General features: G+C 43.9%; 1 protein-coding gene across 7 annotated transcripts in view; it reads left to right on the forward strand.

The window, feature by feature from the left end:
* The window catches only part of ASTN2 (astrotactin 2), an 841,205-nt gene that overhangs the window by 818,230 nt on the left and 1,567 nt on the right, over positions 1–21,408 (forward strand). For all 7 annotated transcript variants that reach the window (XM_087419200.1, XM_087419201.1, XM_087419203.1 and 4 more), the window contains 2 exons: positions 7,150–7,250; positions 9,085–9,268. In XM_087419200.1, the coding sequence (XP_087275326.1) occupies positions 7,150–7,250; positions 9,085–9,268 (285 nt within the window). The remainder of the gene's footprint in view (positions 1–7,149; positions 7,251–9,084; positions 9,269–21,408) is intronic.

Below are 21,408 nucleotides of genomic sequence, written 5' to 3' on the forward strand. Positions count from 1 at the left end.
CCTACCAACCCTGACTGCCACATTGTCCTGGCAATGGCAGGGAGAGGAGTGATGGTAGTCGAATGGGGGGGTCAACTAACGGGAAGTTGTTTGCCAAAGCTGTGTGTGGGGGGGAAGGAGCATTTTACAAGACCAGGGCCTCTGGCCTGGAAACATCTGTTTCCCTTCAAATCAGCAAAGAGACTTTTGCCTCCCCAGAATGCCTAAAGCATGCGGCGGCTGGGGAAGAGCAGGCGTTGGCCTGGAGACTTCAAACGCATTCTCCCGTACTCTCGGGGACCTGGTCCTGACGTGGGCCTCTGCGGCTCTGTCCCTGCTCTTACCCCCTGTCAGATCCGTGAGAAGCTCTCACCGCCAATTAACTTCTTGGTTTCATTCTCTCACCCCTGCTGCGAGGGGGTCTGGGGGTCTTGGATGGGACCAACAACAGCTTCCTCTCTGCCCACCCTCCTCTGATCTCCACTAGGACAACTTAGTCTAGGTGGGGGGAAGTCAGAGCCTTGGACAGTGGCATAATAATAATACTGTTGATAATAATACCCACAGCTGTCTCTCATTGAGTGCTTACACATGCCATCTGGTGAGCACTTCCACACCACATCTCATTTTATTCTAACAACTACCCTGTACAGTGGGTTTTAATGTTGTGATTCCTGTTTTGAAAATGAGTAAACTGAGGCAAGGCCTCACACAGCCAATTATTGGGGAGCCAGAATTTAAAACCAATTTGCCTGATTCCAAAGCCATGCTTTTAGCCATTCTGTTATTCCATCTCCTTTAATGACCTTTCAATCTAATCACCTTTTTGTTCATTTTACAGATGGGGAAACGGACTTCCAACCAAGGGAACTACTATGATTGAATCATTCATTTAGTCTGTCATTCATTCTGGAAAGTATTTGCTGAGCACCGAATGATTTAGGGGTCTGAGCACCAGATGTGGGTGGATAGAGATGGGCAGAGCCATATGTGAGTCCTGAAGACACTTACATACCCATGGTGGCTAAAGAGAAGTGTGCAGGCACTGACCTAGTCACGCGACATGTGCTGTGACAGGGCATCAGGCAGGGAGAAAGGATTCTCGGAGATGAAGTTTGCTTGATGCTCTAAGGACAAGGTGGAGAAGTGGAAGGGTGACCCAGATGGAGGGTATAGCCTGGGCAAAGGCAAACAGGTGGAATTCACATTCTGGAGCCATTGGCAGTTGGGTATGTTTCTACTATGAAACAGAGTAGGATGTGAAGATTGGTAAACAAGGCTGGATCTGTGGCCAGGGTTTATTTGAGGATCAATGATAGAGTTCTGCCAAATGAAGAGCATCAGGGAGCCGCACTGGTAAAGAGTTTGGACTTTGTTATGAGGATGATAAAGAAACATTGAAAGATATCTTGCATTTGCGTCGTCAATCCCAAGGCACTTCCCCACACATTGAAATCCCAATACACTAAGACCATATTGCTTTTGGCATCCAAGATCTCATGGCCCACGGTCTGTGGAAAAGCTGGGACACGAACTCAGGTTTGCAGCCAACTTGGCCAGTGTTCTCTCCCCTCAAACAAGGCCAGAGGAAGGAATGGCAAGGCTTTGAGCCTGGAGCTGCAGGTTCCTAACTAGCCCATCCCATTTCATCCTTGGAGCCGCCTCTTTTATCATAAAAGTATCCCATAGGTACAGTTGGACCTAAGTCCGCCAGATGCTCAAGAAGCAGAGTAGTGTACAGAAGGAGCACTGGAGAAGGAGTCAGAAAAGCCAGTGTCTTTACTCTGAATTTGTTGGCAGTGAGTCCTTGTCTCTTTTCTCTCTGGGCCTCAGTTTCCCCACCTGTAAACAGAGGATGTGGAGTCTGGTGATGGCTCAGGAGTTCTAGTTCAAATTATCGGTGTGTCTCAGCCTGCCTGAGTGGGCAAAGAGAGGATGAAAGAACTGAGCAGAAGGTAGCTGACACCCTTCTTGATCTCCTGAGAAGCACAGAGGTCTGACTGTACTTTCTCTCAATCCCTCTTTCTCCCCTTTTCACTCTGCTCTGTGGGTGTGTACATGTGTTTGTTTCTCAGTCTCTCTCTGTTTTTCTCTCTCTCTATCACTCTCTCCTTCTTTCCTCCTTCTCCACATCAGGGGTTGCCACTTTCTTCCCATCACAAAGAGCCCTCCAGGCCCTGCCTGCTCCCCTAACAGCTTTCAGATGTGTCTCTGGAACAGTTCTACAATTACAGCTGAGACAGGCAGAAAGCTCATGGCCTTGTGACTTTTGACCCAGGCCTGTGAGGTTGACATCTTCCTTTTTCTCCATCCCTCAGCCCCCACCAGCAGGGTGGCCTGAGGCCTCCACTGACACATTTGGTTACTCTAATAACACAAATAGAAGCTACCTTTTAGGGAGCAAAGATTGAACCAGGCCTGTTACAATTATTATATCGTTGAGTGTTGATCCCGACTTGTGAGATACGGATAACTTTGCTCTATTTTACAGGTGCAGAGACTGAGGCTTAGAAAAGGTGAGGTGACTTCCCAAAGAATGCTCAGCCAGCAATTGGAGAAAGCAAGGATTCTACCCAGGTTTTATAACTTGAAAACCTAAGACTGCTTCTTGCCCATCATGCTGTTATTCATGCTCTTTGGCTAAGCAGAGAGGTGTCCCTGGACCCTCTTGGTGAAGGAGATGTATCGCAGAAGCACCGTGGAAACATAAGTGGCCAATGGGAAAGCAGTGTTAAAAAAATTTTGCAACTGCTCATGTTCTGAGGCTCATTCACATGTTCCATTGACTACAACCTTCCACGTCTCCCACAGTTGAAATTCATCTCCTTCTCTTCTACTCCGAGAAAGATTTTTTTTTTTTTTGTGAGGAAGATTGTCCTTGAGTTAACTTCTATTTTGTATGTGGAATGCTGCCACTGCATAGCTTGATGAGCAGTGTGTAGGTCCGCACCCAGGATCTGAACCCACGAACCCCGGGCCACCGAAGCAGAGCCCATGAACTTAACCACTATGTCATGGGGCCATCCCCAAGAAAGCATTTTTTTAAATGTATACTCTTACACAAATAAGTGTCCTTTATATGATCTTTATAAAAATCTGCAACTTACAAGCCACTTCTCACCCATCACTTCACGTAATCCTTGAGTCAGCTGTGCACTGTTTCTACAATTATCCCCATTTTATTGATGCAAAGCCTGAAATTGAGAAATGAGATGTGATATGCTCAAGTTTGTTCATTTACTCAAAAATTTATGGAGTGCCTACTAGATACCTTGTACTGTATTAAATGCTAGGGATGTAGCTGAACCCAAGCTGAAGTGTCCCCCCTCTGGGAGCTGCAGGCCAGGGCGTGGATCCTGCCTCTGCTACTTTCTAGATGGGTTGTTGTGTGGATAGTAAGTGCTTTCACGATGTTACCCAATACTGTCCTTACCTCCCCACCTTGCCACTTGCTTACTCTCACATCCTGGAGTTTCTTTGTGATCTGGCTCCCAACCCTTCTGCACAGCTTCCCAATCATAACTCACCTTGTATGGCACTTACACTTCACGTCCATCCACAATGACCTGTGAGGTGGGCAGCAATCTCCCTCTCAGAGATGCCTGAAGCAGAGAGGTGACATAAGCACAGAGGGGGGGAGTGAGTTGCCCGAGGTCGCAGAGCAAAGGAATAGAACCGGAATGTGAACCCAAACTTGGCCATCTCCAAGACCAGGCTCCTTCCTCTGTCACCCACTGCTTCCCTTGACCAAGGCAATACTGGATATAGTAAGTACTAGAATTGAGCTCCACTCATAGTGATGAGATATGACAGGGGTAGAGAGATAATGCCCACAATCCAATGCTTTTGTTCTCACACCATAGGCACAAGTGAAAAGCCCCAGGAAGCTGGTGAATAGATTGGCTTCTGTCTGAAGATAGGGCAAAAATACCCCATATTTTGCCCCTTAAGACACAGATATTAGGTATAGACCCACACTTCCTTACTCTTACCAGCACTCTAGGCCAACTGATGAAAGATAAAAGGTGGAGTTAGACTTGACAAGATAGTATAATACTAAGGTGTGGTTAAGAACATAATCTTTGGATTCAGGCAGACCTAAGTTCTGGTTCCCTGTTGCTGCTTACTTAATATGTAATAATAGGTCAATTACTTGATCTTTTCGGAATCAGTGCCCTAATCAGTAAAATGCAAACAATCATAGTACCCAACTCACGTAGAATGAGGATTAACTGGAATAATGCAAGTAAAGGACCCGACACCTAGTGAGCACTCATTAGATGGTGGCCATTCCTATCATTACACCCAGGCAGTGTGCTGGGTTCCCTGCACTTGAACTGACAATTCTGCAAGGAGGGGCTTGTTTCTCCCATTTGACATCTGGAGAGGCTGAGGATCAGAGAGGATAATCAACTAGCCCAAGGTCATACAGCTAGTGAGCACCAGAGCCAAGATTTGAATGGATGCCCGTTGGGTTACAAGGCTCCTTCTCCTTCCCTACATCATTGCCACCAGTGCTCTGGGTGGCCTGATCCCTGCTTGATGCTTCACCCAGGCTCCCTTTGCAGCAAGCTGGCAGGAAACCTCAGCGCTGACATTCCTGTAGTCCTAGGGGGCATCTCTATGGGTCTGTTATGGGCCCAGTGGCAGTGTCCCATAGCAGCAAAGACTGTGGAGCACATATGGTTACGGAGCTTGCTGCCAGCCTGGCTCATGGCGTCGTAAACACAGACTTGGCATGACCAATTGATGAATTCCTTTGTGCACCAAGAATACCGACTTCCTATTTCTTGTTACTCCAATTGGGGAATAAAAGGCAGGATGGTGCCTATGTGCTGTCTTACTTATAATGAAACTCAGAACCAGTATCAAGGAATACACTAGAAACACATTCTTGGGATGGCATGACGACCTTTCCCAGTTCTTTGAAAGGTAAATTATTTGAGTTGTTTTTAAAAAAGAGATCTCACGCAGGTAGGGGCACAAATGGTCTTTTCTCCAGAAAGACACTGGCTTCTGCTTACTGTGACCCATGAACCAAGAAGTTGATTCATGATGACTTTATAAAGACAAGCTTTCAGGCATCAGGTCATGAGGTACCAAGTCTGGGAGGGCCTGTGTGGGTTACTCAGTTCAGACCCACTAAGCCAGTGAATGGTGGAGCTGGAGCAGCGAAATCGCAGTTGAGAGCAGAGAGTGTGGGGTTTCGAGTAAGATAAACCATGGTACAAGTCTTGGCTGCTTCATTTTCTAACTCTGTGACTTTGGACAAATTGCCTAATTTTTTGATCTTCAGTTTCCTCTTCTGAAAGATGGGGATAATGAGGGTGATTATTTTAGCAAGTTTTCATAAGATTAGAAGAACACACGGAATGGCACTGTCTCCACAGAGTTGGAGTTAGGCAAATGTATCTAGTGGAACTATGTTTGTACAGAGTTGATGTCCGCAGACCTTTGGCCAGAAGACGGTAGCTGACAGTGGTTAAGTGTATGGGCTTTGCAGTCTGACAAACCTCAGCTTAAATTCCCAGTCCCCGTAATTACTGTCTGCTTCTGGGCAAGCTGCTTCCTCTCTCTGAGCCTCATGAGTAAAATAAAAAGAGTAACAGTAGCTATCATTTAGGATTGTTAATAGTGATAATGCAGGTAAAACTCTTAGCTCAGTGCTTGACACATATTATGGTCTTAGCACATATAAATTAATCTGTACAACCAACTCATATTCGTTAAGTGTCTAATATATGCAGTCCATCAGGGCTCACCATTCTGCAACTTGTCAATCGTAGTGTTATGCCCATTTTACAACATGAGGTAAGGTGAGGTGTTGGGGAAGGAGGAAAAGGAAATAGGGCCTCTGGGACCGCAGTTTCTTCTACTTGACCCAGGGAGCCCTCTTCCCGCTCCATGGCATGGCCTCTACCCTAGAAGGCTAGTGAAAGAGGATGGCATGACAAAGACTGGACACTCAGATGCTGAACTCTTCTATTCAGACTATTCCTGGCCTCCAAGGCTCACTTCCTCTTGAAAGTCTTCTCTACTTACTCCTTAGACTTTGTTTAAACCACAGAACCTAGAAATCTGGAGATATGAGGGGTCAGACAGCCTCCTTGAGGTAGGCCAGAGGACAGTGGCTGCTCTACAAAGAATTCTGTGCCCTGGATTGGACCATATCCACCAGGACTGTAGTTTACCAGTTCTCCCTTTCTAATGCCACACAGGCTGTCTGCACCCTCCAGTACAGCATAGATCTTCAAGTGACAACACGGAAAGGTGGGGGCATGCTTTATACCTGGAATAACTCCCAGACTCCTTATGGCCCAAAAGGTCCCCACCCATCTTCCCCCTCATCTCACTTTGCTACAGCCACACCAGCTGTCTCTTCCCCCAGTAGTCTGGGATCCTTCTCTCCTCAGTGCCTTTGCATTACTGCTGTGCCTGCCTGGAATGCTCTTCTCCTAGGTCTTCTTCCCATACACTGGTTCCTTCTCATTATTCAGATCTCAGCTCAAATCCTATATCCGTGGGAAGGCCTTCACGGGCAAACTTGTCTAAAGCACCTACATCCCCCCTCCACCTTAGTCTTTTTGACATTATCCTGTTATCTTCTCTCTCACATTTACCATTCTCTAATTTTTTGTTTACTTTTGGATTAGCTTTATGCAAGTTTTATGACTCTCTTGCTCATCTTTATATCCTTAGCACCTAAAATAATTCCTAGCACATAATTAATGCAAAATAAGTATTTGTTAAGTGAATGAATGAGAGAGTATATAAATGAGTATATCCAGCCATACAATATAGCATTGGGGTTCACTTCTCAAGCCCTAAACTCAGACTGCTCTCCCCCAGTAAGTGTGAGACCATGGAAAGACACACAGTCTAAGTCTCTGTTTCCTCCTTGGTGAAATGCAGGTAGTAATAGTCCCTGCCTTCTAGGCTTGCTTACTTGTAAATTAAGAAATTAAGCACAGAGTGCCCAGCAGACAGTTGGTACTCAATAAATGCTTTATAATTATCATTTCTTTTTCCAAATCATTTCTCCTGTCGCCTAAGCATTCCTGAGTTCTTTCGACCACGACTCCCGTGCTATGATTTTGTGCTCCTCCTTGCAACTTCCAGGGCCTTCTCTGAAGTCACAGCCTGGCGCTCTGTTTTCTTGCTGTGCCGCAGGTTCACTCTGTATGCTGTGGATACACGAGGGAGGCACTCAGAGCTCAGCACAGTGACCCTGAGGACGGCCTGTCCGCTGGTGGATGACAACAAGGCAGAAGGTGGGTGACCCATTTCTTCACTTCCTGGGTAACTTGCATATTTCCTCTCCCTAAGTTCTGCACCCAGCAGTCACTAACCACTACCCCTTTCCCACCCTACACGAATATTGGCACAAGGAGAAGGAAATGGCAGATCTAAGGGAGAAGGAAGAACATGAAGCTGAATTAATCAAAGCCGTGGAGGAAATTGAGATTGGCCAGCAATATCTTTGCCAGTGGAAAGACTTGATCCTCTTTTGTAGAGTTTGTCTATGTTCTGACTTGGAGACAAGAAATAGTGGAGAGTGAGAGCCCCATGACTGTATCCTGCCCCTTAGCCTAGGCTTCTTAGAGACCAATCACTTTCTTCCACATCAGTCTATGCTAGAGCTGGCCAACCAGTGGCACCGAGAAGACCACTTCACCTTTCTGCACCTGTGGCAGACATCATTAGCTAAAGACAGCACACTTTCCCATCTAGCCCAGGGGTGGCCTCAGAATCCTGAGCATAGAGCTACAGTCAGTGACTATCAGTTAGAGTTAACATGCAAGATTAAATCTTTTTGCTGCTCCTGGTCCATGAAGTTGTCAACATCAAGTAAAACACCTGAATAAATAGAACCAATCAATCAGATCCATCATACACTTAGTTCTTGGGCAATGTGTAGACACAGTTTCTACATCAGGACTGGCAAAAATGTGATGGTAGTTCATGAGTCCTGGTGGTTCACTTCAAGTCGAGCAAATATTTTCTAAGAGCCCTGGTACAAGCAATGCAGGAGAGATATGGTCTCCACCTTTTAGGAGTTCCAATTTCAGAGGGAGAGAGAGACCTTTCCACAAAGGGCTCAATAATAAGCTGGATAATAAATGTTTTGTGTGCTGCTAGACAAGAGGAGATGGTGAGCTATTGAGTCTCAAAGGCAAGGGGATTTGAGATGTTTTCCTGATAATTTATTATTATTATTTTAAAAATAACACATGCATATGGTTAAAAAAAATAAGAAAAAATAAAAATCAGAGTAGAAAATAGTGCAAAGTAAATTCTCCTCCTATCCTAAACTCAAGTTCCCCAGATTCTCCTAGAGGCAACCATTGTTAGCAATGACTTGAGGACATATATAAATTTTGATCAGTCTTCAAAGATAAAAGAATGTGCCTTCTATTCAAGAGAGCAGCCCACAATGCATTTAAGTTACATCGATTAGTAGGAATGACTGAAAGAGTAGAAATTGCCATCAATGGCAAGCAGAAGAGTCTGGATTTTCTGCAAAAGATTTTTGAACAGAGACCTATTAGACCTGATCACGGAGATGTGTTGGAAATATTACAGAGGGGAGATAGAAGTAGGCTGTTGAGATGTGCCCAAGAAAGTTTATTTAAACCTCAGCGCTTGTTTGGAATTTTCTGTTAAATCATGGGCACAAAACTTAGGTTAATTAAACTTGAAATTACGAGCACAAACTTTGTGCCTGGCCCTGTGCTGAGTGCTATTTTGTTGTTGTTGTTAGTGCTATCGAGTCGATTCTAACTCCTAGTGACCCTATGTACAGCAGAGCAGAATCCTGCCTAGCTTTTTGCGCCATCCTCTCACCTTCCAGCGCTATATCAGACAATGCTGCACTACTATTCATAGGCTGAGTGCTTTACATCCACTTTTTGATTTACTCCTCCCAATGCACCTGCATAGTAGACATCTGAACCCAACAAGTCAATGACATATTCAAGGTGGAATTAAGATTTGTCTGTCCCCGAAGACCATGCATGAATATGCCTTCCTTTTTGCTAGACGTGTTTCCATCCTCACTTTTTTCCAACTGTCCAATGATCTGTGGTTGTCCTTCTTCCCCCTCAGAGATAGCTGACAAGATCTACAATCTGTACAATGGGTACACAAGTGGAAAGGAGCAGCAGACTGCCTACAACACGCTGATGGAGGTCTCAGCCTCGATGCTGTTCCGAGTCCAACACCACTACAATTCTCACTATGAGAAGTTTGGCGACTTTGTCTGGAGGAGTGAAGATGAGCTGGGGCCCAGGTATGGGCATATGAGTGTGAATGGCGTGGTGAATGCTTCCTGCTCCCATTTGACTTTACTGAACCCTTTCTCCCATAGGCTGAGAATGGGCTTTATCGAGTAAATAAGGGTGGTGATCACCTTAGTTATGTCAAGGCTAGAGATGGGAAATGGACAGGGAGAATGAAAGAATCTTGGAGTTGTAGCTTCTTAGACTCCTGGGATGTCAGATAAGAGAGAGACATCAGCACTTTTTAGAGCAATGACTCCCCTTCCCCGCCTTCCACCTTCAGTTTTACAGATGGGAAACTTAGACTTCTTGAGGGAATGTGTCCTAACAAGATCATAGAAGAGCATAGTGGCAGGGTCATGGCCCTTAATCTAAGGCTCTTCCCGCTCCTCCTTAAGAAATCTGAGTTTTTCTGGTCCAGTAGTGACCATGACAAAATACATTCATAAATTCAACATGTGTCAAGGCATGATTTTTGTCACCAGCAATGACTATGCCAACCACTCTGCTAGGTGCTATGGAGGATTCAAACATAACTGAGCCATAGTCACTATCTTCTAAAGCTTCATAAAGTAGCATTTGAAATGCTGGCTGCATTTCATACCTTGCATCTAACAACAACAACATTCATTCATTCATTCATTCATTTATTCAGCACATACTTAGTAGCATCTTTACCACTTGGTTGGTTGTTAACCATGCTGTGGTAAAACAGTAGAAGGGTCCCTACCTACACATAGCTTACCATTGTAGGTAATTAAACAAACAATTGCAAAGAATAAGAATAAGAAATGTCTTGATAGCAGAAGAATAGGGCCCTTGGGGGAGGCGAGGCATAGACACTTGGTCTAGGTGACCCAGTGAAGGCTTCCCAAAGGCTGAGACTCTGAGACCTAAAGAGTGAGCAGGGGTCAGGCAAGTGGAGGGAGAGGAGGATTGGAGGGTTGAGGGCAGAGGGAGTAGCTTGGGAAATGCTCAGAGGAGATAATGCTACATTAGAGCAGAGTTTTCCTCTCAAATTTTGATCCTTTGTCTGCCACTTGTATGATTGTTGCCATGTCGCCATACCATATGCACTTCATTTATTTGATCTTTCTTTCTTAGAGTCACTTCTTATTGAAAATATGTTTGAAGAGAAAACACTGTATCATTTTGTAAAAGGAAAACTGGCACCATCTGCCCTTAATAGAAAATTAAACCTAAACATTCAATCCAATGGAAGAAAAAAATCACAAACAGAAAACAATGTTGTTCAATCCCAGCAGAGCCTGAGGCTCTCCCTTTAAAAAGGGAGATTAGCAAGTGTTAGAGAAGTGTTAAAGATAGAGTCCCAAACCAAAACTTTCTTTTTAAAAGTAATCTGGAGGAGGGGAAGAGAATGGAAAGGGGAATCTAGCTGCTTTTCCCAGTGTGATTTGTTGTAGTTTCATACTGGGTCTGTGATCATCTTGAGTACCAACTGAAATCCTTTCCCCTGCCCCAGGGGAACTCCATCCACACTTTGGTAAACACTGTGTGTGGAGGAACTGAAAGAATTTCCGTGTAGTTGGAGCAAAGTGTGTAACAGCAGGAGTGGTAAGAGATAAGGAGGGAAAGGTCAGCAGGGTCCAGTCCCGAATGCCCCTTAAGTAGGGTTAAAGAGTTTGGATTATCTCCCTAGGGTAATGGGAAGCTTTTCAAGTGTTTTTCACGGCGGGGGGGTGACGGTGACATTATCAGATCTTCGAGGGAGAAAGATCCCTCTGACTGCAGTTGGAAGCCTGGACTAGTGGGGTGAAGCCAAGAGGAAGGCAGTGAGGCCCTGGAGGCTGTTGTGATAGTAATTCAGGAGAGAGAATGTGGTGTTCTAGGCCAGGCTCGTATCAGTGGCATTGGAGAGAATTGCACGACTTCCTGAAATACTTAGTGGGCGGCACTTTATGCTTTTAAAAGCTTTAAAATTACCCCGTAAACTGGGCAAAGTAGGGTATCCTCCTCATTTTATGGATAAGGAATTAGAGGCCCCGTGCAGTTAAATGAGCAGCCCAGAGTTGCACAGAGCTTGATATGGAGGCTGGTTCTGCCCTGAGCTCTCAGCCTGAGCCCTTACAACACTTGCAATAATCCTCCAAGAATTTGAGGCCCTCAAGAGAAGAGATGAGAGCTTGGTCCAGGGATAAAAGGAATCTTTCCCTGCGGCAGGCCTTATCTGTTCTGTTGAGGCCTGGCCTGTAACTTTCTCCCTTTCACATGAAAGGACGGTTCTTTAGATAAAAGCTAAAAGAGGGCAGACAGGCAGGCAGAAGCACAGAGCCCCAGATGAAAGCTGCTGTGTGAGTCATCTGGGCTGCCATCTTGCCCGTGGACAGGGAAAGGCATCCTGCTTTATTGGGCTTTCCCACAGAGGTCAGGGAGTTTGGGTGGAAGCTAAACCAGAGCTCCACTCCTGACTTTGTCTTTACAACCTCCTGGGATCCTTTATGACCCTCCAGGACATAAATCTTCTGGAAAGGCTGCCTGGCCGCCCACAGAGGCAGGACAACCCACTCGGTAATGGACTGTGATAACCCACTAACCTCCAGCCAACCAGTCACCAGCCACTGCCTGCCAACTCCCACCTCTGTCACCCAGCTTCCTCCTTCTTTGGTCTTGCTAGTCTCTGGAGGGGATCTGAGATTCCTCCAACATCCCACACTGGCATGTCAGCAGGAATCAAGACAGCTGCATCCTAATCTATCCTAGCATTGCTAATAAATATACTGTGCACCTTGGGCTCTGGCCTTCTTTGGCCCTCAGTCTCTTCATCTGTAAAATGAACAAACTAGTGCAGTGGTATGCTTTCTTTTTAGCAGTGGAAAATTTTTTTCCTAAATAAATCTTACATAGAACCCTAGGTCTTAACCAGAATGCCACTTCTTCAGAGAATCCTCTGAAATGTCCACCTATTGACTCTATCACACCCTCATATTTTAATTTTCTGCATCTTGCCTACTAGTTTTAGTATCTTATATTGCTTATGTGTTTACTTTTGTGTTATCTCTGTCTCCCACTACAATGTCAGCATACGTGTAGTTAGTGATTCTTTGTGTCCTATTCGCTCTTGTAAGTAGGTGCTAAATAATTATTTATTGAATAATTGGATAATGGGATGATTGAATGTGTGATCAGTTGATTACAGAGTTCTTCTAATAGAAGCTAGAGTAGGTGGCCTGGCGTCCCACCTGCTGGGTCTCCTTTTCAAATCCTCCCTAACCCCTAGGGTCTCTAGGTCTCTCTGAGCTGTCGAGGATCTGCGGATCACAGTTGGAAACAACTGAATTCTGTGAACTTTAAGGTCTATCTAGCTCAAAAATAACATTCTAAAAAGTGCATTATCCTTGGAAATATTAAGAGACTTGAGGAGACCTCATTTCATTAATTTATGATTCATTGATTCTTTTAATGTGCTTACTATGTGCCAAGCTCTGTGCTCTGGGCTGGAAATATAAGAGTGAAGAAGAGGAATCCTGCCTGTACAAGGAGCAGCATCTAGTGAGGAAAAGGCTGGTCAGCAGACAGTTGCAGTGAAACATGTCACAAGAAGCATGCTAGAAAAAGGAGGGTGGGAAGTGTGTTTTAGAGCAGTGCTTCTCAAACTTCAATCTGCTTGAAAATCACCTGGGAGCTTGTTAAAATTCAAATCAACTCAGGAGTCTGGGATAGGCCTGAGATTCTGCATTTCTAACAGGCTTTCAGATGATGCTGGTGTTGCTGGTCCCAAAAGCACACTTTGAGTGACAAGGTCCTGGATGTGGATAGCTGGTGCAGGTAATCCAGACCTGGACCTCAAGGAAGAACCCTGGAGAAGAAACTGAAATGCATGCTTAGAATTAAAAAATGAACAGGAGTCCTCCAAGTGAAAGGGGGAGAATGTTCTCATTGGAAGAAACAACCAGTACAAAGACAAGAGAGGGTGAGATAAGAGAATATACCTCAGTAAAGAAGTATAAATCTCACTGAGGCAGGGAGTTCAAGGTGAGAAGGAAAAATTAAAAAAACAAGGCTGGAGATTTCAGCAGAGGTCAGATCCTGATGGCTCTTGTGAGCCCTGTTCAGGAGTTAGTTCTTTCTCCCTAAAGCCAGGTAAAGGTTTTAAACAGAGAAGCAATTTGGGTAAATGTGCCATGCCTCTCAAGGGTTAGCAAGTGTGCAGAACTTCAAAATGTAAAGGCGAGAGAGCAAGACACTGCCCTTGAGCCAGAACCTTTGGGTTCTTGTCCTAGCTTTGCCACCCACTTGCTGTGTGACCTTGGACAAATTCCATCCCTATTCTGAGCCTCATTTGTAACCTCAAAGGGCTCAAAGTCCCTTCCAGCTGGGAAGCCAAGGAACCAGCAAGCCCTGAAGGTCATAGGGACCAGAGAACAAGCACACTGAGTGTCCTTTCACCTCTAGCTTAGCATATCCTGTTTCTCAGGGACCTAAGATGGCTAGAGTGATAAGAGTTTTCCCAGGAGCACCCTGAGGGCTAATATCATGGGATGAGTCTATTAGGATTCCCTCGGCCTGTAATCACCAAACTCCAAAATGTTCTCTATTCCTGCGTGGATCTGTGGTCACATACCCCCATAAAATGTAGTGACAAAAGAGTGTCTCTTACCCCTGCCTAGTAAATCTATCAGGCCAGTGTCCTCCAGAGCCTAGTTCCCATGGCAACCACAGGTTACTGCAAACAGCTGCTCAGAGAAGACCCGCTGACACCCAGCTGCCCTAGCCATACGGTTTCTATTAGGAGACTTGAAAAATTGAGCTCATAGGTGGCCAGGGACCAGAATTTGCTCCAGTCAGAACATCCTTGACCATTCTTGGGCTTCTCAATCCTCTCGGTTGTGTTTGGCTAAAATGAGAGAGTAGGGAGAAGAGAGCAAGCACTTGAAGAGATTTTATGTCAGTGAAATTGATCTGTCTAGATGAGGGATGGTATATTTATGATGTCAGCCCTCTTGCTTCCATGGCAGACATTGCTAATAGATCACAGAAATCATCACAGGCTTGGTTCAGCCTGGTATCTTTCTCAATATAGCAAGACAAAAAGTCTTTCCCATCTGAAAAGAGTTGGCACATCCTGTGAATCATAGTTGCTGTGACCTTCCTAAAAATAAGCAAGCCTGGGATGTCACTGTACATTCCTTCAGTCCAAGATTAAATTAGCTCCTTCCTTAGATATCTTGGATTCACTCTCTTGGAATTTCTAGGACATTGGGAACAAGAACAAACTTAGGTTTCTAGGGCCTTATTCTTATAATTACAGACGCACTTTTAATTGTTTTCTGCATATTTTGACATTTCTGAAATCAGGATGGATTGTGCACAACGATGTGCACATTGTGTTGTATTCTTTCTTCGTTCCTTAAAAGGCTGTAGTTAAATCAATGGCATGTCTTATAATTGATGATTATAAATACAAACAAAACGCACTATGACTTTGAATAAGCGTCCCATGGATCAGTTACCCCACTGATAATATAGCAAGGTTGTTTATAATCTTGAAGTCTCTTATCAGTTTCAAATTGAACTAGTTTGGGGTTAGTTGAGATTCAGTCATTCTTACCATCAGTTTAGGAATGAAGTCTTGGGAAAGTCTCATGGTTTCTTGTGAGACAGTGAGAAGGAGGCAAAGCTAAATGTAAATATTTTCACTGTTTGCCTTACACATCACATTTCAAGCCTGATGCTGAGGATGGATACCCAGGTGGCAGTACTTGAGCTTCTGGTTTTTCTGTAGTGGGAGTGGTATGAGGCTAAATTAGATGTGGATTTATTCTGAATGTAAACCCAGTGGATTACTGGGAAGCTGTAAAACGGTGGCTTCATTGCACAAATTCATCACAACATCTTTAAAATATGTGTATATATGCATGTTTTCAAAATGGAAATACCTTTATTGTGTTTTGTTCCAAAAGTGATTCTTGCTCATTCTGTAACACCCAAATGCTACAGACATATATAAAATGGAAAGTGAAAACTTTGCACCTCTGAACCCCATGATCCCAAACCAGTGATAAAATCATTACCAGTGTGCACATACCTTCCCAGATATAGATATGGATATGACATGGACATGCATGTGAATAGAGAAACTGATACAGGCTTAAGGGCATGTCTGCACCTACAACCACAGCTCCATTTCCATCAACTCTGCTATGTTTCACAAATAAATACACTTGTGTTCTGTTATCTGCCCATTTACGCTTAACAATACAAGTGCAATCTTTTCCCGTGGATGTCTATGTAAATATGTTGTCTTTTTGAAGGTCCCTTTAGCCATGCAATTATATGACTGCATCACACATTAATTTAGTCCTCTGTTAAAGACCAACTAGATTTCTTCCAACTTCTTTGCTATTATAAACAAATCTGTGTAGACATTTTGCCCACTTGCCTGATTATTTCCTTAGGTCCACATGATGCTCTTGTGACATTTCATTCCCATGATCAACTCCTGCTAGAAAATTGCTATATTTTGAAAGCTAAGGACTGAGAATTTCCGCAATTCAAGTCAATTCACCCTTATTAATGCCTTCTTCTTCCACAATCAGGGGCTGGACACCAGGGGAGCTATACACTGTCCAGGAAGCAGGTGGGAAATATTATTTGAGTCCCTATTATGGGCCAGTCATTTATATCTCATTTTATCTCCTACACAATTGATTTTGAAGATTAAACAACAGAGAATCAGTGGAATTAAGTAAATTGTCCAAAGTTACACAACTAATGTGTCAGGGGCCAAATTCAAAACATTATCTTCTGATGGCAGACATGTCCTGTCCATCAGAACGTGTTGCCTCCTGAGATACGTACACAACTAAGAGAGAATGTAATACGAATCTCAACAGAGAAGTAATCAAAATGCTTCAGCAACAAAGGGGAAAACATGACTTATGATAGCTGGGAAGATCTGGAAGACTTCTTGAAGATGAAATTTCAGTGTGACTTTGAAGCATGAATAGAACCTCAATGAATGTGGTCCTCTCATCTCAGGAACTCAATGCTTTGGCAATTGTGCCACACCAGGTTCTGTTGTCAACTGCTCATCAGAGGCCCATCAGATGGTATTTCTCTTTTGAATCAAGCCCCTAATTCCTTTTAGATTAAAAACAAACAAACAAACAGAAACAAAAAAACGACTCCAACTACATTAGACTCTGCTGTGGTCTAAAGGTTTGGGTCCCTGCAAAATTTATATATTACAAACCTAATGCCCAAAGTGATGGTATTAGGAAATAAGGACTTAGGTAGGTGATTAGGTCATGAGGCTGGAGTCCTCTTGAATGGAATTAGTGATCTTATAAAAGAGGCCCCAGAGATCCTTTGCCCCTTTCACCATCAGAGGGCACATTGAAAAAGTACCATCTATGAACCAGGAAGAGGGCTCTCACCAACCACTGCACTGAATCTGCCGATGCTAAGAGCCGCCAGCCTCCAGAACTGTGAGAAATAAATTTTTGTTATTTATAAGCTACCCAGTCTGTGGTATCTTGTTATAGCAGCCTGAACAGACTAAGACAGACTCCTTTCTAAAACATAATTGATTAGAACATCTCCAGGGAAGGGGAACCCACTGAACACATGGAAGGACCCATTCAACATTTAGAAGACTCTAGTTTTAAGGTTTTTGTTATATTGAGTCAAAATTTGCCTTCGATTAATTGTCAAATGGCTTCATTGATAACACTTGACTACCTTGCAGCAGAGATCTGAGATGCTATTCTTACTCTGTTAACCCAGTTAAGTCACATAACCAGCCTGAGCCTCACTTTTATCACTTGAAGACTGGAACTAAAGTACGAACTCTACAGTTGTGGTGAGGATTATATTTAAGATAGTGTTGCCTAGGTTTCTGGCACATGGTAGGTGCTCAATCAAGTATAGTCATTATCATCCCCGACCCTCAGTTTTTTCCCCACTTGTCTTCAGTTACTAGAACAACATAACCATTTTCCTAAATCACCCCTTCAGTGGGCATTCTCCGTTCCTGCTTTCAGAACTTCCCCGGAAGACTCACTTTTGAGATGACCTTCAGCATCATGATCTGGCTGCAGCTTGCATATGTTCCTCTTACCAGAAGTTACCAGGGTTCTCCAGATGTGGCCTGACCAGGGCAGCATGAATGAAGTCATTACTTCCCTTAATCTGCCCTCTCCACCTCTGAGGTTGTGTTCCAATTTTTTGCAACCACGTCATGCCCTCAACTCTTATTAAGCTTGAGGTCAGCTAACACAGATACATTTAAGCTCTACTCAAGGAGGCAGGGAGGAGGGAGAGAGGCCAACAGGAATGTTTCCTTACTGCCTCTCCTCTTTCTCTCCATTCCAAGGCCCTCTTAGAAATTAGGTCTCTATCTGATAACTGTGTCAACAGCTGATTGGGTAATGGTGCTGGGAATAGAATAGTCGGTCAAAGGTTCTACAATTCCCGGAGAAGTTGCGTCCGAGCCCTGCCCCTGACTCCCTCACAAGCCATCCCTGTCTCCATCTCGCCTGCTGCTACAATGATAAATTAATGTGCAGTGTCCCTCCTTCACTTCTTGCTTCTATCCCAGCGGGCCTGGGTCCTGTCTCCAGTGAGGAAGATTTCATTTCCGGTATTTGAGAAAAGTGGTCACTCTGACCTATGATTTCCCCTCCAGGGAAAGCTTGGAGCATGCCTGACCTTTGATTTATGGATCTTCATTGCGTACAATTTATTACCCAGCACTGTCGCCTTTGGTCTCTCACTCCCCCTCCTCCTCTCCAGCCTTTGAGCACCTCCAGCCCTTCTCTCCGTAGCTTTCCCTTCTTAGTTCTCCTGTCTTTGTTGTCTAATGCAGACCACGGTGCTGAGGCATTGTGTATGGTGGAGAAAGAACAGGGGACAGTTAAGCAAACTGACATTGGTTTCATGCCTATTATGTACAAATTCCTGTGCCGGCTGCCTATGGCAGTCACTTCATTTCAGCCTACAAGAGCCCTACAAAATAAACATCTCTATTCCCATTTTACAAATGAAGAAACTGAGGTTCATAGAAGAGAAGTGACTCTCCCTAATGGGCTCTGTAGCCTATGTCCTTTCTACTATAGTATGCTACATTGAATCTTGGCTGACATTTACCGAGACCAAGCAAAATACCCAAGTTATCTCATCCTCCCCAAAACACTGCTTTTATTCCCATTTTATTGATGCAATGACAGAGTGAGTAGCATTGAAGAACTTGCTCATGATCCACATAGCTGTTAAGTTATAGATCTAGGATTTGAATCTGGGACTCCAGAGCCAAATATTTCATCTCGACTGTATACTATCAGAAGTCCTGGTTCTAGCTTTGCCTTTGTAACTAACTTAAGTCGTTCCTTTAGGCAAATTATTTTCTCACTCCAAACCTTAGTTTCCCTATCCATACAAAGGGAGGCTTGGTCCAGTTGAGTTCCAAGCTTCTCTCTGAGGAAATGTCTGGACCCTTGGAGATAAAACATTTAGGCCTATTGGAGGAATTGCCCTTTCCAACCTCATTTTGTATTGTGGCTTATTTTTTTTTGACTGTTTGGATCAGACAAGGACTCTCCATTGCTCAAAAAATAAAATATTTCACCATGGCTTAGAAGTCTGGATGGTCTGATATCTGCTAAACTGACTGGTCTTTCACCTCTTCTTTGCACCATTTCAGACAACTGGTGGTTTATGATCTCTCCAGTCTAACTTTGGATGGGCTATTTCCTCTGCCTCCCCATCTACCTGAAAAGTTTGTTTCATCATTGAAGACCTAGCTCAGATGTTACATCCCCTGAGAAGACTTCTCTGAGCCCCTAAACTAATAATTAGGTGTCCACTTTCTGTATTCCCATAGCACCATGCATGTTCTCCAACTCAGCACTCTGCCCCTAAATTAGAGGCTGTTACTACTATGTACTCTACTACTACTATGGTCTGTCTGTCTCCTGCTGCTAACTTATAAACATGCTCAAGGCTTAAACTAGCCCACAAATAATGATGATGATGATGGTGATGGTGATCATGGTGGTGGTGGTGGTGATGATGATGGTGATGATTGTGGTGATGATGATAATGGTGATGATGATGATGGTGATAGTAATGGTGATGGTGATGATCATAATGATGGTTGTGGTGGTGGTGATGGTGATAATGGTGATGATGATGTTGGTGGTGGTGATGATGATGATGGTGATGATGATGATGGTGATGATTGTGGTGGTGGTGATGATTGTGATGATACTTTCTAACATATATCAGGGGCTTGCTATGTGCCAAATACTTTTCTAAGAGTTTCACATGTATTAACTTATTTAATCCTCACTATAACCCTATGAGGGTTAACAATATGTTATTCCTTTCTTATAGATGAGGAAACAGAAAGAATAAGAAGCTTTTTTTTAATTTATTTTTTAAATTTTTTGTTTATTGTGGTAACATTGGTTTATAACATTGTATAAATTTGAGGTGTACATCATTATACTTCTGTTTCTGCATGGATTACATCATGTTCTCATGTTCACCACCCAAATACTAATTACAATCCATCACCACACACATGTGCCCAATTATCCCTTTTGCCCTCCTCCCCCCTACCCCTCCTCTCTGGTAACCACCAATCCAGTCTCTGTCTCTATGTGTTTGTTTGTTGTTGTTATTAGCTACTACTTAATAAGTAAGATCATATGGTATTTGACCTTCTCCCTCTGACTTATTTCGCTTTGCACAATACCCTCAATGTCCGTCCATGTTGTCACAAATGGCTGGAAAAGCAAAACAGCACCACTAAGCATGACAATGAGAAACACCTAACACCTGGAGGTGTCCTCTACTTGCTGCCAATCTTGCTCCCCGCCAATTCCATTCTCCTCAAGGCAGCCAGAAGTGTCTTTAACCTGTGGCTCTGAACCTGTTACTTTGCTACTTGAAACCCTTCAATGACTCTTTTGCTTACCCTCAAGACAATAATCATAGAAATCATTTGTTGAGGGCTTATAGATTCATTAACACTTTTGTGATTTTTGAAAGAATGCTTTGTGGTAAATACAGTTATTATTCCCATTTTATGAGTAAGGAAACTGAGGCACAACTGGTTAAACAATTCCCTCAATATCAGGGCATTAGTAAGTGGCTGAACCAGGATTTGAACCGAGCAGTCAGGATCTAGAACCATATGGTGCACCATTACTCTGTATAACCAACATCCCAGGTTCTAAGCTCCAATGGCCTGGCTCCTGCCACTTCTGCAGTTGCCCACTGTGTCCCCACTTGTGCACTGTATTCCAGCCATAAATTCTCAGAACTTCTATTTAATCCCTTATCTCTGTGCCTTTACCTATGCCTCCTGTTATGCCTTTGCCTTTTCTTTACCTAACCCCTACTCATTTGTGAGACTCAACACAAGATCCCCTTCTTCAAGGAAGTCTCTTGGATATCCCCAATCCTACCTAGGCACCTTCCTCTGACTCCCCACAGCTCCCATGCCTCTTTTTATCATTGCTCTTGCCACCCGTATTGTAATTTTCTGTCTGTCTGTCTGTCTTTCCCACTGAATCCGGAGCTCTGCCATATAATAAATGCTCCATAAATGAGCAACCAATGACTGTATTTCTTTTAACTTCACAACAACCTCGTTTTTCAAGTGAAGAAACAGGTTTAGAGACGTGAAGTAAATTTCCCAAAGACGCAGAGCTGTTAAGAAAGAGAGCAAGAACTCAAAGCAGAGGGGTAAGAAGTAAACTCCTCAGGCTCCTCCTGGGGAGGCGCCTGTCAGAGGAGAGAGAGGACTGTGGGTCGAGCAGCTACTCGAGGGTGATTATGAGGCTATGAATTCTTGGCACCTCAGGAAATATTCCACCAAAGTGGTCAACTATACAAAGAGGACTTTTTGAAAGGCACCTCATAAATTGTGCCCACAAAACATACACACATAAGCTCAACCCTTTTCCAGCCGCCACACAGGTGCCTAACACGGTCTCCCATTTGTGGGGTCTGTTGTCATAAAATGCCTCCCTCCCAGGGTCTCAGAGGGGCATGGAGAGGACAGCAGGAGAGAACCTCTCATTTAGCCTCTCAGCATCTCTGAGCATCTTGAAGATGCTGGGATGTAGAGAAAAGTGGATTCCACGTGGAGGCAGCCACCTTGACAGTGAAGCTGACTTGTAGT

This window comes from Ceratotherium simum, chromosome 29 (assembly GCF_057802395.1).
Source record: "Ceratotherium simum simum isolate JZ-2026a chromosome 29, ASM5780239v1, whole genome shotgun sequence".
In the NCBI taxonomy this organism is placed as follows: domain Eukaryota; kingdom Metazoa; phylum Chordata; class Mammalia; order Perissodactyla; family Rhinocerotidae; genus Ceratotherium; species Ceratotherium simum.